Genomic DNA, 18,123 nt, shown 5'->3' with positions numbered 1-18,123 from the left:
TTATTCAAATCAACTTAATTCTTATTGTGACCATGTTTTTAGAAAGCATGCAATGGTCCTTATAGCTGTGGGAAGCTTCATGGACAGATAAAAGAACAAAGGCAAATGTTACAAACATATTAATATAACACCAAGGCATAGTGGAGCAAAAGTAGAAGACTAGTATTTAATTGCATTCATGCAAAGTCAGAGACTTTCTTAATTTGCTTTCCATGCCTCTGACAATGAATTCTTCCCTTAGCTTTTGTAAGAAATTATAAGAGCTGGCTGCCCATTTTGCATAAAATGTATCAAGCCTCGTATCAAAGGTTAGACATGCATTACTTTGTTTAATCCTCCTAACAGCCTTAAGAGATGAGTACAAATAAAATATGGGTTAAAAGACCACAGTAGTTACTAGAAGATGGAATGATAATGCAGGTGTCCCTTAATAGAAGATAATTGCCCTAAAAAGTATATATTTCTTTTCAACTTTTAAAATGTTGCATAGATTGGGTATTTCAATATTATCATGTTTTGCTTCAGGTTTCCTTTTTGTACATTTTTAATAAGTTGAACGTACATAAAGTAATATTTGTTTATGGTAAAAAAAAAATACAGAAAGCTATAAAATGAAAAGTGAAAGTTCTCTATCTTCCTTCAGCCTCAGTCCCATAACTTAAGTTACAAGTTTCTCCTCTAAGCCTCCAGAAGTCTGCTTTTCCATTCTGTACTGTTGTGGTTTTACTGGACAATGTATTTTTGACAGCTTCATCTAACATTATTTTTAAAGACTGCATAGTATTTCATTGTATGGGATACCATAATTGAATTGATATTTCTTCTTTGGTGGACATTTAGAGCAAGATGAATGTTTTCCTATTACTTTAAAAAATGCTAAAATGAATATCCTTGTACATAGGTATTTCATATGTCCTTGTGCCCTTGTGTGAGGATACCAAAGCGTAACTTCCTAGAAATGAAACTGCTGGGTCCAATGCATATATATTCTAAATGTTAGCATTGCCAAATTCTCTTCTTAAAGGGTTACACCAATTCGTATTTCCATATTAGGTTACAGCAATTTTCAATATATAGGATTGTTGCCTTATATTTGAAATGTTTTCGTTTTCCTTCTGCATGTTCATAGAGCTCCCAGGTGGAAAACTCCTCCACCCATCCTCCACCACCACCTCCACAAAGAAGCCTACATACCCTACACAGACCGTATGTGTATAATAATATTACAAAGTACAACAATGCTTTCTGAATATCCCTTTCTTTCCTCCCTCTTGGAAATTATGTACATTCTGATGATATTATTTGCTAAAGATATAAATGTACTTACAGACGGCTTTCTAAAGATGAAGTGATATGATCCAAACTTTGGAAAACCAGGTCCTGGCCTCCATGGGGGGCGGGCGGAGCATGCCTTTTCAGGATCATGATGTAACTTAGTTAATTGTAATTCAAAGATTGATGCAAGAAGGCAGAGGGTTCAAGAGTGAAGTCAATTTTTCCTGAAGTTAGGAATAAATCTACAAATTCTGGTTATGTGAATTGCTGAAAAATTATTGTGCAGGGATCAATAAATCACTTCTAAAGCCATGTTAAGAGACCACCCCCTCCATCTCCTCAGTATACTGGTTACAATTACATTACTAGGCTCTAGAGTGTTGGGCAAACTCATTCTTTTAGCTTTTAACATTGCAGTAAATGACCTGGCAACAGATGTAACAGTTTCTTTGTAATGTCTAACATTAACTCTATAGTCACTGGCCAGAAAATCTCTTTCTAATCCTACCAGAGTTTTAGAGCAATTAAGTACTTTAGTTCTTAGGCACTTAGAAATCGTGATGATGCTTTACAGGAAGTAGAGGTGAGGGAAGAGGGAGGAATTTCTCCTGCTCCTCAGTGACATGAGGGTAAATTCAAAACATGGGAGATCATGATTATGAATATCTGCATATTATGTATATAGAGCAAAAATACACATTTTGCACCTTATTCAGGAGAGTGACTTTTGAACGAAAGTAAATAGCTAAAAGTAGTGATTCTGCACAAGCAGCTAAAGAGCTGGTTTGCCTTTAGTTTTTTTATGATTATTATTTCTCAACCCTGAGAAAGGACTATGTCTGATGGGACAGAGACATTTGGAACCCTGTGCAGAAGCTGGAAGGTTGGCACCCTCTCTGGAAGTTTGGTTCTGAGGCTTGAAATGTTCAGAGTGCAGATGTGGCTTCTGAAGACGCACACAGCGCGACCATGGCAGGGCGTCCCTTCTGTAGAGAACGGTGTTTTTCGGTCCCAACAGATGCTTTTATGGATGTGCCAAACACAAGAAGAAATCATGCATTTTCTTCACGTTTTGGGTGGTATGTGATTGTTCTCCAAGAAGAATGTTGAAAAATAAGAAGTGATATCAAAAATTGGGGGAAAGAGTAGGCTATTCAGGAAACTATCAAAATACATTTGCAAAATAAGTTTCATGAAAATTATTCCTTAGTTAAATGACAGAAAATTTTAAATCTCTTGAAAGCTCTAAAATGTGCTTTTGAAAAGTTAAATTACACCTCATTGGATTTGAATTTTAGTATGTGATTTCATAACACAAACATGTTTAAAGTTAGAGGTTTTATATCAGCGAACCTCGGCAAAGAAAACTTGGAAACATTAATACAAAGCAAATTAATAATGAATATGACTAAATTTAGAAAGCCTTTCTTATATAGAAAATACTCTAATGTCACATATTGACCCAGGTTTTTGTACAAGGTGTGAAATAGTTTTAAAATATATATTTTGTGATGCAAACTGTTTACAAACATGGGAACATTATAGCATTTTGTGTGCTAGATATAAGCTCCGTTTAACAGCTAACGCATCCCCAATAAACCATCCTAATTATAAAGCTCCTGGAAATCTCAAGAGTTATCTTGATTAAATTAGGCTAATCTAGTAAATGCATCATAATTAAGAAGATTATGCCATTCTTTAGTATTCAGTGCACCGGGCGTTGGATGCTTTGCCCCACTTTCATGCATTAGCTGTCAGTTGTTTGCCAAAAGAAAGATTATAGCACCAGTCATCATAGTCTCGCAATCAATTATCCATCTAGTTCTTGAATTCTCTCTACAAGATCCCTTCCAATTGTTCCTCCATCTTCAGTATACCTAGTGACGAGGAACTCACTAACTCATTCCAGTCTATTCCATCTTTGGGCTTATGGAGTAATTTTAGCTGTAAGAAACCTCAGGGAATTCTTTTAGATCCTTCACAATTGACCTAGTATGGTACCCAGACAAGTATTTTTAATCCCAACTTTGAATAACCTGGAAAAACTGTGGACCCATGAAACATTAAAATCAGAGGGAGACAATGATAATTCTTGCCCAAAAGAATTGAGAAAAGACATGAGTGTGAAACCACATTGACACATGGCACAGACCTCTCCACCTTTTTCTAGCACAGAGTAATTTTTATATTTCCCCAACATATAGAAATTGCTAGAATGATAAGATAGTGAGGAAAGACTTTCTCATAATATACAAAGGCTTGGAAGGATAGAGTGAGCTGTTGGCCACTCTTCCTTGTCACAAGCAATTCTTAGGAGCCCCAAAGAGGTGTGGCTGAGGCGGAGATCATATTATCCAGGTCTTCTGATATATACATATTGGGCTCTGAGAATTAGAATCCTGTTCCACAAGACAAATTTTGAGTATATTGTTCTTTTCCTGTACAGCAAACACACGTAGCCATTATCAACAGCGATATTTTTAAATACAAACAACCCCACATTTTTATCTGCTATGCAAGCAAAGGAACTATTATAATTTCCTGTAACTAGTAAATATCGTATGCTAAAAGCCTTGCCCCCCCCATAATAGTTTTAGAGTTTTTTGTTTTGTCTTTTGCCAAGTCTTTAAGTGCTTTCTGAAGCCAATCTTTACAAGTTGTGTATTGTGCCATCATGGTAGCTTTGGGGCATGCAGGATATAAGCACTAAATGATGGAAGCTAGCCAGGTGGTGGGGACTCTAATTGTCATCAGAAAGGAGAGGTTTTTCATCATGAAATTCATATTCTTCAAAGAAAAAGATGTAAGTCTATATCTGATCATACCATTCATTTAACACTTCAAAAAAAATGAGTCTGTTGGAATGAAATGTCAGCCCTAGGTAATTTGCTCTGAAAAACCAACTGAAATGAAACATGCCATTTTATTCGTTATTCAAATAGCCAAATAAAACAAGGTATAATTAGTCCTGACTTCCTGCTCTTGCTCATACACCTGCGGCCCCTCCCTGCTCCAGCCGCAGCTCCACACACCCAGGATCTGAGGGGAAGCCGTGGAGGCAGCGTTCTTGGGAAATGGCTCACTTTTCTGCAAATTCAAAAGTAGGTATTTGATCCAAATTGTTGGGAAGGGGAGGCCAGATCTGTTTACAGACTTACCTGTGTGGCTGGAATCAGAAACATAGTTGCAAAGTAGTATTTGCAGAGTGTTTGGGACTCCTTCAGAACTCGATTCAAGGAGCGTGTCAGGTGTTTAATCCGGGTTTCTGTGTAAATAGGTACATGGTGTGGTTGTGTGTGTGTGCCTGAGTGCGTGGGTATAAAATGTTGCTGAACATTTTTGAAGACATTCCTATTGACTTGATAGGATAGGTGCAGGGCACATGAGTGCTACCTGCCAGTGATATAGTTCCTTCTACACCCAACTTTTTATTATCTAATTAAAAGAGTTCCCTTCTCAGTGGATACCTCATTTATTATAGCTCTCCTTGGAAAGCTGGCTTTGAAATGTGGACTTCTAGAAGGAACACAAAATAAGAACAGGGAAAAGCATTCAAGAAAGGGAGTGGCTTTGACATGAGTTAGCTGGGAAAGCCTTAACCTGAAAAAAGAAAGAAAACACATTTCTGTACATACAATTACTGACTGACGGGGCCAGTGTACAGCTTAACGTTGCTCACACTCTCATTCTGTTTTCGGTGCGTGTTTTGTGGTTCCTCAGAGACCATACTAGCCACATTTGAACGTCATTAGACTCGACTAGAGCCAGAACACTGTGCGAGGAGGCCAGCGAGCTCTCCCTTAGCCTTAGTCAGAATATCCACCAGATCTGAGAGGCCGAAGCTGCCCTCCTTGCCCAGAGCAGCTGAGCTTGGCTCAGCTAATGGGGCCACAACCAGCACAGTGTTCGCTGAAGGCTCCTTTGGAGAGGAGACGAAAGATGGAGAGGCAAAGCCCTTTGAATTCTAAAGTTTCAGCTTTTTCAGAAAGAGAGCTATTTTCCCCTCATTCTCTATCCTCACTTCCATTTCATTTCCTCCTCCCTTAGCCCTAATCATGATTAGCTGGCAGCATGATTAAGGCAAGAGACTGAGGGACTAATAAACTAGGAAAAATTGTAGATGATATCCCCTGTGCTTTGCCTTTGGGGAAAGATGTTCCACGGCTGAGGAACAAGTTGTATTCGATGCAATTGCTTGTCAAATGCAAAGAAATTACTACGGGGCTTTCTAGGGGTCCATGCATGAGCAGTTTTACATGGGTTTCTGTAATTGTATGGAGTTGAAGATACCAAGAGGCCCTGTTACCCCATTCTGTACTTTGGTTTTAGTCCTGTTGGGTTCCATAATTCTGAGGTAATGGTTGTGTCACAATGGACAAGCTCCAAAAGCATAGGAGACTGACAGCATTGTCTAATGAAACATCTCGCATTTTATCCCCTTTGGAATGTCATCCAAGTTACAACAATAGCTAATAATTACCTGCCATAACTGTGGAAGGAAAATAGCTGACTGTGCACCCTAGCCGTTTTATGTCTGCAGTTTCTCATTCTCAGGCTCTCTGTATAATCCATTCTTCCCCCAACGCTTTGAAGAGTTGGAAACAGTCAGTACAAATTTTCACAATATAGGTGACTTTGAAGTGTGACTTGTCAGGTCATGCTGACTTATTTTTGTGCTTGCATAGAGGATTGGTGAAGATGAATCTATTTTTTTAACTAACAGGTGTAACTTGAGAATTTGTGAATGAGTGACAGGAGGGTTGGGAACCATTTTTTCGCTCATATACTGTGAAATTTACTTTCGTCTACTCCTGGGAATGAATTGCATTTGCACAGTTAAAATAGCCACTAAAGCCCAAATCACATTTTCCAGTGGCTCTTGCAGTGAAGTATTAGTAGGACGACCGCACGTCGTGGTTTGCCTGGCACAGTCCCATTTATTCCTGTGATTTTTTTTTTTAAGGGTAGGCTATTTCACTTTCATAAATGTCCTAACTTGGACATTATATTGTCATCTGGAGCATTTTGCAAAGAGGGAAACAAAAACCCGGTAGTTTCATGGGCCATGGCAAAATGGCAGCTTGTACCCTCCCAAAAATAATAATAAATTCTTACAGTTAACCGTCAAGAATAGATAGGAGGTTAGCAATCAGCATTTCACATTGACTCCTGTCTAAGAAAATAATATTTAAATGTAGACTGTTAAATCAGTCATGGCAAATATGTTTCACCTGAGGTGTCAACTCCGACCAATTGGTAGTGGATGCCCGGAGCACCATTTGAAAAGGACTCTGAAACCACGTCTAGGGCCAGTGGGAAAGAGGGCTTTGCCCCATCACTGATGTCTGTCATGAGCACTGGAAGAGGTGGTTATAAAAGGTCAGCCAGATATTAAATGTCACTATCATAGAGTTAGATGGGATCTTAGTGATAATTCAACCCCATGTTTTCTAAAACGGGTTCCACATAACACTAATCCTTCAACGTGATTCTTAAACATGTGTTCCATGGTCAAGTAAGATTGAGAATGATACCTGCCATTTTTCTTTCTTGGAAATTCACGGTATATTGGCACAAAGTTCTAGAAGGTTCTGTAGTAGAGACAAATGTTTGACTTCGTTTAACCCAGTGCTCCATAAACCTATTTGAACCCTTTTTCAGTGGTGTCTGTCAACTCGCTGCAGAACTAGTTTCTTGGGACACATTTGAGGAAACAGTGGTCTACCTCATTCCTCACATCTCACAAGTAAGGAATCTTAAGCTCCCAAAGAGAGAATGACTGGATTACATTCCGTTTCGTTGGTCAAGGGACCAGGCAAAATCGAGAACCCCAGACTGCTGATTCCCAGTCCTGGGTCCCTTCTACCACACCATCAATGTAGAAAGTATTAGAAGCAATGTAAGAGTTTAACAGCTTCTGGCAGCATAAATTAGTTGGTATAGAGTCCACCTGCCTACTTTCATAGTTATTTTTTAGGGATAGTGATTAAGTATCTGCATGCTCATAGTGTCCACACATGAAGCTACCTCTCATGGTCAAAACAAAACAAGATAAAATCATTTTGGAGGTTTAGTTTTATCTGGGCTGCTTTTTTTCCCTCGCTCTGTTTTGTCTTTCTTTCTTAGGAGATAAAATGATTATTAGAGGAAAGAATTGTTAGATAGGAATCTGGTTTGGGTTCAAAATCCATTTTATCGTTTCCTGGGCTTTGAATTTCAAAAGGTCAATCCATTTATTGGTCTCTTTTGGACCATAAGGTTAAAGTACATCTGTTGTCCACACAAATTTAACTATTGCCTTCAAGCTAAGAAGTCATGAAATTATAGCCACAGTAAATTTAGACAAGGACCAATTTCGCTTGGTCTGCCTATAAATCCACATGACAGAATAAACATGGTGTGTCTTGTGGTTAATGTGAACACGTGTGAAAAATTAAGAAGTCTTTGGTGATAAGACAAAAAAATACTCCATAAAAATTAATTGGTGTTTAATTGAGGATGTATGAAATGCTATATTTACAGATGGCCTGACTTTGAGCTTAGGCATAAACAAAATTCATCTTGGGCGTAAGTTGACAGTTTTGTTTTGGTGGCTCTCCAGTCCACGGTGGAGCACTGCCATTCCTTTGGGAGAAAGGAACAGCTGGAAAATAAAACCATTGCTGAATCACTGATGTCTCTGGGGTTTTTCCTATATTTCCATTATAATAGCATTAAGGAAATTGGTTCCTTTAGTTTTCTTCAAGCATGTTCTTCCTTGAAGCCAAGTGGCTGTTTGTACTTTAGGAGGAGGCAGCGGCTGTGGGCTAACTTTGCCATCATGCAATCATTATTGACATCCCTTTGAAGATAAATTTTTCTAGGAAGTACAAATCAGTGGAGTTGTGAAGCAAAAATAGACATCTTTCAATGTGACTTTGTTTCCCCATGAGCATAAGAAAACTGACCTACAAGAGAAAAGAAAAACTCAACTGTTTTTAAAGGTTTTTATTTAATAAGCACCTCATTGTTCTTATTAAGTAACTCTTGAGATTTACCATTTTCTTTAGCAGAGTTGGAGAGTATTTGCCAAGATTCATTGATGAAGCTCTATAAGTTTTATAAGTCAGATTTGTTCATTTTATAAGCCACTTGTTTAAAATACAGGGTTCAGAAAATTTTTGTGATATGTATTTGTAGTTCCCCAAAATAAAGATACCAAAAGAAACTGTTAGTCATAAAATCTTTATTTCTTTTAAGTGTTGGTATTAGAATAGATATTGCTAGTCAACTTGTAAGCCAAGCTGTGCCATATGTGGATATTTTTTAACATAAACTATTAGTGTCCTGTGCTGGGATGTATTTATTATACTTTGCCATTGGATTTGTTAGTTCCGCTCATTTAGTGGTTAAATTTATTCTCATAAAAATCAACAATATAGCCCTATCTTGGAGAGCCAGAGTGTTCTGAGCTTTCCCAGATGCATATCCAGGCTCTAGTATGCAGTTCTGAGCCCCACTGCCAGTTGCCAGGGTTGTAAGAGAAGGAAAGAAAAAAAAAGGCCGTATCACGGAGGTAGATTTTAAAGTTTTCTTACACTGCCCAGGAATGGAAGCGATTGGTGGTTTCAGAGACAGCCAGTTGCTCTGAAGCAGCTGCAATCCCCCTGGTTTCAGTTCTCCTTTTGACCCCTTTCGGTCCCTAACCAAACGGATCCTAGGACTGCAGTCTGATGCGGCTGCTGTCCTCCAGCAATCGGACTTGGACCAGGCCAGCGGTTACGTTTAACCTTACCTTGAAATATAGAAAGTGAACAATTAAATATTGAACTTTTCTACGTAAGACACCTTGAATTTCAGTCCTACCACATCCTGCTGGTGCCATAATATGATCCATTAATTTTTGGCACCATCTCATTTTTAAGCTGAAATGTTTGAAAAATCCTAAGGAAAAAAGACATTATACAACAAGAAGATGTGTGTGTGTGTGTGTATATATATATATATATATATATATATACACATACATATATAAACAATGTTGATATCAAAATCCCAGCAGAATAATATAAAGAAATGTGCCATCGTACAGAGCTTTAAATACTATACATTTTTTCTGTGTTATAATCCTTTATTAATAAAAAGGAAAAATTCAAGACTCATGAAGTCCATCAACATTATCCCCTCTCTAATAAGTTGATTTCAATCTAAGTATTCTATCCAAAGCAAACAATCTATAAGTATGAAACTATAGCCAATTTTTAAAGATTTTTGAAGCAGAACGTGATAGAAGAATGTAAGTTCATTAGATGAAGTGTTTTCAGCATTTCCTTGTGTCCATAATTGGGTATTCTTCTCTGTTATCCCCCACTGCTAGCCCCAGAAAATAAGAAACCCAGTTCAGCTGACATCTGTACCCCCAGTCAGTTCCTGGATCGCAGTTGAAGCACAGTAGGGCCCTTGGTAGATGAACACATAAATGATTGATTAATGAATGAATGTGTGAATATGACTGTATCTCCTAATCCTTTTACATTTTATTTCCACTTAATGAAAGGTTCTTTTTATACCATGTTTATGGCCTTGGAATCTGACAACCAGCCTCAACTGTCTTACTCCTATATTAGCAAATCTTAGTTCTTTTAAACGGGAATTTGCCAAACATGGTAATTTTTCCAGGTTTGTTTCTCAGCTCCCTGTTGCATGGCAGTTACATAGCCGCTTAGCAGCTCCGCCAGAGATTAGAGACGAAGAATCAGTAAACTTTGTTAAAATTTGTTTATATCCATAGTCAAACGTTTGATGAAAGATGAAGCTAAAAGTATTGAGGAAAAAGAAATTTTGAAGCTTATCTGGATTTAATTGTTCATGTTCTTTTTCATTTCTGTAGATAAATGAGAATTGCCTATATTTAGAAACTACAATGACAACTACTTTACAAGGCCGTTGGGAAGTAAAATAAGGCCATATTTACAAAGTATGTAGCATATAATAGGCATTCAATAAATATTAATTCTCTTTCCCTTAATTTGAATTTCTATAAGTCCTTAAGAACTATCATTGTTCCCAAATATTGTATCATCTCTTTGTTCCTAACGATGAGATTGTATTACATATTAAACCACCTTATAGTAGCAAATCAGAAGTATGATTGAAGTTGAAATTTATCAGAGGTAGAGAATGGGGACGTAGATAATTGGATTTTAATTTTCCAATATGCTATCCAGTGTCCTTCCACTACATAAATGGCTTCCAAGTACTAAAATGGAAGGAAAAAAAGGTCCGGGTGGGTCTTCAAGTGGAATTTTACCTAAGTAGACTCTCTCTCAGCCACATTACTTGATTCCACATGCTTCCTCTCGACCAAACCCTCTCTTCTATTCTTTCCTCACAATAAATAGAAACAGCTTCCAGGATCTGGAGGGAAGCAAAAGTGTATTTTCTAGAAAGAGACCAAGTTGAGGATGGTTTTCATTGCGGACTTGAACTTCACTTGCTTTGGAGCCTGCCTAGATAGCCATGCTGAGGATTCTGAGACATTCCATTTCACTAGCGAGAACATTCTGATTGGTTAGTGATGTTGGCCACAGGATAAGGAAAGGGGACAGTGTCATAACCTGTGCCATGCATTTACCAAACCTGTACTTTATCCTGTTTCATATGCTTTCCATTTTAGCTTGTCACACCAGTATTGCTTTGCCTAAGCTGCTCCTAAGAAGTTAATGTAGGAAATATTTTAGGAGGTCAAAATTTAATCAGCAGACCTGCCTTTTACCTCTTCTATGAAGAATAGTAAATATTTTGAATCCTTTGCCAGGAAACTGATAAAATTATGACCTTTAAGAAATTTAACAAAACAAACATGACTGTAGCACATCTCATCCATCTGCCCGGTGGTGTCAAAACGTCAAAACTCCAGGTTCTCTTAGGTTAGATAAGAAGAGGATTTGTGTTTTTTTGTTTGTTTGTTTTGAGGAAGATTAGCCCTGAGCTAACATCTGCCGCCAGTCCTCCTCTTTTTGCTGAGGAAGCCTGGCCCTGACCTAACATCCGTGCCCATCTTCCTCTACTTTATATGTGGGACGCCTACCACAGCATGGCTTGCCAAGTGGCGCTATGTCCGCACGCGGGATCCGAACTGGTGAACCCCGGGCCGCCTAAGCCGAACATGCGCACTTAACTGCTGCGCCACCAGGCTGGTCCTGGGGATTTGTTTTTGATCTACTATATAAAGAGTGGACAGGCTGATTTCCTCTTCTGATATATGCTTTAAGTAGATTATTCTGCCTTTCACTTCATACTTTTTAAATACACTTCAGTTTGAGTACGTGAGAGGAGATAAACTTCTCTCCATTTACATCTTAAGGCAGAAACTATGGTAGGTATTATTTAAGCTGTTTGTTCAATCCTTTGTTTGTAAGCATATTCTTTGATTAGTTCAATGTTTTAAAATGTAGGTTTTATTATTATTCAGGTATGCTGAGCTGGCAGATCAGGAGGTGACAATCACATGGGGAAGCACCAGAGTCAGTCAGGAGGCAGAGGGAGTGAGGGGAAAACCTGGGCAAGAGGCTTCATTGTGGTTTCCATGGGAAGGGATGAGTGAAGCAGGGTAAGCCGATTTAGGATTGGCCAGTCTGAATAATTTCAGCAGGCTCTGGGGCAAAGGGATTGTCCCTAGTTGTCTGCTACCTGGCTCTGGGTTGACTAGACCAGGAAATAGTGGCCTTAAATGTGAGAGCCAATAGAGGAGGTGGTGGGGATGTGGCTCTGGATTGGTTAGTTTTCATATGAAAGGAGGAGCTGAAGGAGAGTCATTTACTCTCTCTCAGAATTGGCCAGCCCTCGGAGGGGTGGGCTCTCCAGGGTCCGCAAGACCCCAGATGTCAAAGCATCAGAAATACAGAAAATAAAAAGGCGTGATTAATACATTCCATATGCCAGACATTGTGCTGGAACATCCAGCACACTTATTAACTTAGGGAATACGTTAATAAGATGAGGTTTCTACTTTGGAAAAACTTACATTCTAGTAGGACAGAAAGGGACAGGAAGAGCTAATTTCAATAGAATGTGGAAGGTTAAATACCGAGGTAGTGATAAAGACAAGGTGCTAAATCCAATGGTACGTTTAAAGACCCAACGTGGATCGATAATCTTAGAAACACTCTTATATCCCAGTATATTTCAAAGAAGTAGCCATTAATTACTTGCACCTTTCATCAAAGAATTTTCTACATCACTTCTTGAAGTATTTTTTAATGCAGTCACTAAATAGACAACCCCTCCGTTTCACCAAAAACCTTCAAATCATGAAACTTCATAGGAAGAAAGTCTCTTCTCCTCATACAGATGAGGAACCTGAAGCAGGAAGGCTAAATGGCGTTCCTGAAGTCACAAATGAGCGTCTTTGCTAGGCCATTGCTAGCTCCATTGTCCAGATGTTCCAATCAGAAATTAAAACGTGTGTTTATCTAAACATCAGCCAGTAATGCTGCCCTTTTTGTTGCTATAGCGAGACTGCCATCTAAATATTTGCAGTTTTCCCCCCCTCCTTTTGAGTCACACCCTATCTTACCACACTTTAACCACACAGAACTGGTCACTTGACAGGTACTTACATCAGTACAATCTGACTTTCCATGACAATGTTGAAGCAATACAAATGACTCATGTCAATTATTATACTCACCACCTGATTTGGACAAAATTAGTCTTTTCTCAGCACTATTTCTTCGATGTGTTACAATCTGATATGCTTTTAAAATTTTATTCATGGAGCTGGAGAACAAAATGCATGAGTATTTAGAAAGCAAAAAACGGGTCAGCCTAGTGGTTTATAAGCACCAACCATTTCACAGTATGCGGTTGTTGCAGACATGATGAACCATTTCAGAAGAGCAAATAGATGTGTTAGATTGTTGCAGAAAATGTATTTGGTGCCTTAATCTTTCTGCCAGTATTAAAGTATATTTCAAGTATTTTATTGTGCTTACTGATTATTTTCTTCAGCCTTACACCTAGCAACATTGCTCAGCTTATAATTGGTTTTAATTATACAGGTTCTGTCTGATAAAACTACAGGTTCCATGAGATAAATATGCTAGAAAAGCATTCTGAAAATATTGCAAAATATACCAAAGCATTCTACAAATATATGGGACGTTAGTAGATGCTAAATGAGCAAGAATCTCATGGTCAAATGAGTTGGGTAAGTACTAGATTAAAAATGTTAAATTTCTGCAGGACTTCTCAGGACCTTTAATAAGAAAATGTAAATTGCAAATATCAAGGAATGAGAGATAATATGTAGCATCTGCCACAGATCCTTCACTGTTTGTTTTCTCATGGGAAGCACATTCTAAAGTAACGAGTGGCAGGTAGTATTTTTAAAGCAGCATCTGTACAAATACAATGGATCAATTAAAAAAGTTTAAAAAAACCCCCACCTTTGTCTACCATCGTAAGTTGATTTCCTACATGGGAAAACAAGGCAAAATGTATTAGGTCTCAAATAATGGTATGAGGACCTAATGGTATGAGCTCTCAAATAATGCATTAGGTGTCAAATACAGAAGATATCACAAAGTGATATGTGATCAATTGTCAAATGAATGATGTTAAAATTTTTTGAGTACAGAAGTGGGAGAAACAAACAAATAGAACACAATTTTGCATGCACTTATGTACAAGAGGCCAGAGATACAAGACACATAAAATATGGTTGCTGTATTAAAGAAGTGGATAACCCACATGGAGAGCCAGGATTCTGTGATTCAAGTTAGTGTGGTCCAAACGTAATAGACCAGAACTCCTTAACCTTTATGTGTGTGTGAGTCACCTGGGGGATCTGAACTGATGCAGTAGATTTGGGATGAGGGTCAAGATTCTGCATTTCTAACAAATTCCCAAATGATGCTAATGCTGCTGGTCCAAGGATCACACTTCGAGGAACAAGAAGTTGGAGCAGGAATTGGCAAACTTTCTCTATAAAGTCCAGATATCAATATTTTAGGATTTGTGGGCCATACAGTCTGTTGCAACTACTCAACTCTGTCTCTGTAATGCCAAAGCAGCCATAGACAATAGGTAAATGAATGAGCATAGTTGCGTTACAGAAAAACTTTATTTGTGGACTCTGAAATTTGAACTTCATATGATTTTCATGTCACAAAATATTCTGATTTTTTTCCTAACATTTAAAAATATAAAAACCACTCTTAGCTTGCAGGCCATACAAAAACAGGCAGGAGGCCTGCCGGCTGTAAGTTTGCTGACTCTTGAGTTAGAGGACGAGACGCTACGCTCCCTTGGGTAGTTGGCAGAAGTTTTCCTATGAAATGTATCTAGCCAAAGCAATTGGTCTTTCTGTCTTTTAAACCTTCTTTGCATTTTTTCATGCTGCTTTTTCCCTCTAATAGGTAGTTTGTATCTTTTTTATGGAAGATAAAACACTCTAATTGAGAGTCCAGAAAGACAAACTCCTTAACTAGTTGCAGAGTTTAGCAGGCATTATTCTATTGCCTGTAGCACGTAATGCAATGCCTTCCCCGTAGAAGGTGCCCAGCAAGCACGTGTTCACTTGCATTTAGTCTGTTGAAGGGGCCTTTGGCTTGACCTTAAGGAAGTCTTGTTCCTAAATGGGATTAGTGAAGAGGGTAAGGAGAGAATTCCAAGGAGGAGAAAGTAGACAAGTCATACATGAGGCTGTGTAGGGAAAAATAAATCCGTGTAAATATTTGACTGAAGCAGTGGATTAGCATAGGAAAATGATAGAAAATAAAATCAGGGCCAAGTTCTATGAAAAGGATCTGAAGTTTGGGGAATGATGTCCATAGGGAAGACTTTCAATAGGTTTAATCTGATACAGAATAAGGAAAGAATTGATAGCTTGTTGGAGATGGAGAGATCAGTGAAAAGACTTAAGCCGTAGTCTGTTCTCATGGGAGCAGATCTGGGCTGTGACTGCGGAAAGAGAACAGGGAAGGATGTGGAAGATGGCTCTAGGCTGGAATGTTCTCCAAGACTTTATGAAAGAAAGGAAACCACACAGTGCCCCAGAATCAAGAAATATTGCCCTTCTCAATTGCCTCAAGAGTAATATGGATTACATTGCATAGGTTGCTCAGTTGGCTGGGTTTTAATGCGTTTTAATTCCCAAAGTCATATCTATTCTTTTGTGAGTATCTCATATTTATTTTTTTAATATAGTTTCTGGAGTTAATACTCTGGATATTAGCAAACTGACTTCTTTTATTAACTTTATTTTCAGATATAGACAAATACATTGTGCCATCTAAATGCAGAAAAATTTAGTCTTAAGTGCCATATTTTCCCCAAAGTTTGCCGAATCCAAACAATTTTCTAGAAGATTAGACTCAGAGAAAATCTCTAAGTACTGATTAAGAGCTAAATGGACAATACTATCCCAGAGATTTCAGTCCTTTCAGTTGTAAGTGGAACATTCCTACATATTTCATAAAAATAAATCACATTGTGGGGGGAGCAGATTAGGGTGGCTTCCCTTTTTTTTTTGTAAAAATCCTGTTGCGAGTTTGAGTTGCTGGGGGAATAAAGTAAGGACTGTGAGGGAGAACCTGTGTTGAAACAGTCTGGCAGCCTGCAGCCTCCCACCCCAAGGTCCTGCTTATTTGGGAAAGGAAAGTGCTGACCAGCAAGAATGAATTACAGCACGACCGCCACATCGCTCTCCATCGTGGAAGCCATGTGGTCGGCTAGAGAGTTTTGTAAATATCAGAAATGTGGAAGGCATTAAATCTGTTACTGCTCAGCTGATCAGAAGTCTTCGGGTCAACAAAAATATTGCTGCCTATGATTTTTTTAACATGATGACTAGTTTCCCTTGATACGTTAGATATTTTGAGCATAATGTTTATATTACTTTCATATTTTTCTTTAGATAAGAATAATAGATAAAATGGTAATAAACGTAAGAGGCATTTATGATAAAACATTTTATAAGACATTTTGAATTTCTTTTCCTTTTGTTTTGTAACTGAGATGGTCTTTCCAAGCTTGACGATGTCCCTTATTTCAAGGTTGTTAAAATGTACATGATGCTTTACAAAGAAAACCTGGGGGAATTGTCTGGTCATTAATTTCATGGTCTAAAGTGTAGCGCTTCCATCAGTAACATTGACACCAATCTTTTTTTTTATCAAACAAGCGTCTTATTACATAGCATCTAGGCTTTCACTTTTGCTTTATTATTTTAAACATCCCCATTTCCTTTCTTTCTCTCCTGTCCTCTGACCTCCATTTGGCCTGCAGATGGTTCTGTGAGGGGAAGGAGCTGTACAACACTCCTGACATTCAGATCCACTGTGAAGGTGGAGACCTCCATACCCTGATCATAGCAGAGGCCTTTGAGGACGACACAGGTCGCTATACCTGTCTGGCTACCAACCCCAGCGGCTCAGACACAACATCTGCCGAGGTGTTCATTGAAGGTAAGGAGAGGTGCGTGGTACAGGAGTGTGAATTGTCTAACAGCTTGAGTATCCACGGCTTCAGGACTTCATTGTGAATACACTTTGCTAGTGCAAACAGCGTAATGGTGTTGTGATTCAAACCTCATTTCTCCTGAAAAGTTTATAAATAAATTGAACAGTTCTGACACTTAGGCATACATCAGCTATGTCTAATGTCAACATTTGTTCCTTTTAATTTAAAACATTTCTGCTACATTAACTTGAATTTATTTAAAATATAAAGTACCCAGCTTATTTTTTGGTTTACCATGTGAATAAAGAATGGGAACATATTGAAATACCATATCTGTCAACCAAAATTAAACTATAAATGATTTACGAAATCTTTCATGAGAACATTAAGTGATTGAATATTTTGTGTTCTCATTTTTATTAAATTCTAGAATCTTTTTCTTTTGTTAAGACTCTGTTATTCCTGCTAAATGTTCATCTTGCAACCACTAAATGAAAAAATTTCAAGAATCATTGTTGTATTAAAGAGGGGTAGGCAGAAAGTAGAATATTTCTATTGTTCTATCAATTCATTTTTGACAAGACTCTGCCTATAGGGAATTAGAAAACTTGATATCAAAGTATATGATTTTACATTATTGTTGCATTTTGATCAATACCAGTAATTTACATTGGAAGCATTTTAAGCACCATGGTGTTCATATTGTCCTGAAATCTGTAAATTGGTGAGGACCGTATTAATTGGTTGCTTTTCAAAATAGTAGTTAAAATATAGAAAGAAAATTAAAGTCTTTGAGGTCTCCATTACCTTAATTTTCATCTTTTTACTATTTTTCTTGTTACTGATTAATACCACCAGATTTCTTTATTAAAGTAGAAGAAAGCAATATGTGAATCATCATTTATACTCCTTCAAGAACTGATCAAAAAAATTAGTCTTAGAAGTAACTGTTACTGCTTACTAAAAGTATGAACCTTTACTTTTAATAAAAGAATTCTCTGCCTTGTCTTTGAAAGCAGACATCTGTGAACTCCTCAAGGGACCTTGTCCTGCTAATAAAAGCAAGCATTTTTTTATATAACAATAGCTAATACTTACATAGCACCTATAAATGCACATATATACATACATAGCCATTTAAACGTCACTATAAGCCTGTGAGGTATTTTTAGTATTCTCTTCTTACAAATGGGTAAACTGAGACCCAGAGAGGTTAAAGGGACTCATTCAAAGTCATATAAGGTTTCCAACCCAGGCAGTCTTGCTCCAGGCCCATATTCCTAACCCCTATGTCACACACATTTCAACGTGCTAAATGAATAGAAAAAGAATGACAAAAAGATTTTTAACATTGAACTAATAAGTTAGTATTAGTCCTGGGCAGGCTGTGTAGCAGACTTCTTG

At 37.8% G+C, this 18,123-nt stretch overlaps 1 protein-coding gene across 9 annotated transcripts in view; it reads left to right on the top strand.

The window, feature by feature from the left end:
• The window catches only part of PALLD (palladin, cytoskeletal associated protein), a 382,518-nt gene that overhangs the window by 136,969 nt on the left and 227,426 nt on the right, over positions 1-18,123 (top strand). For 7 of the 9 annotated variants that reach the window (XM_023636320.2, XM_070261396.1, XM_023636319.2 and 4 more), the window contains one exon: positions 16,546-16,724. In XM_023636320.2, the coding sequence (XP_023492088.2) occupies positions 16,546-16,724 (179 nt within the window). Of the gene's footprint in view, positions 1-4,245; positions 4,377-16,545; positions 16,725-18,123 lie in introns of those variants that run through there. The other 2 variants (XM_070261400.1, XM_070261401.1) reach the window with 2 other exon arrangements.

Source organism: Equus caballus, chromosome 2 (genome assembly GCF_041296265.1).
Source record: "Equus caballus isolate H_3958 breed thoroughbred chromosome 2, TB-T2T, whole genome shotgun sequence".
In the NCBI taxonomy this organism is placed as follows: domain Eukaryota; kingdom Metazoa; phylum Chordata; class Mammalia; order Perissodactyla; family Equidae; genus Equus; species Equus caballus.
The sequence above is the reverse complement of the archived record's forward strand: the minus strand, read 5'-3'. Positions and strand labels throughout refer to the sequence as shown.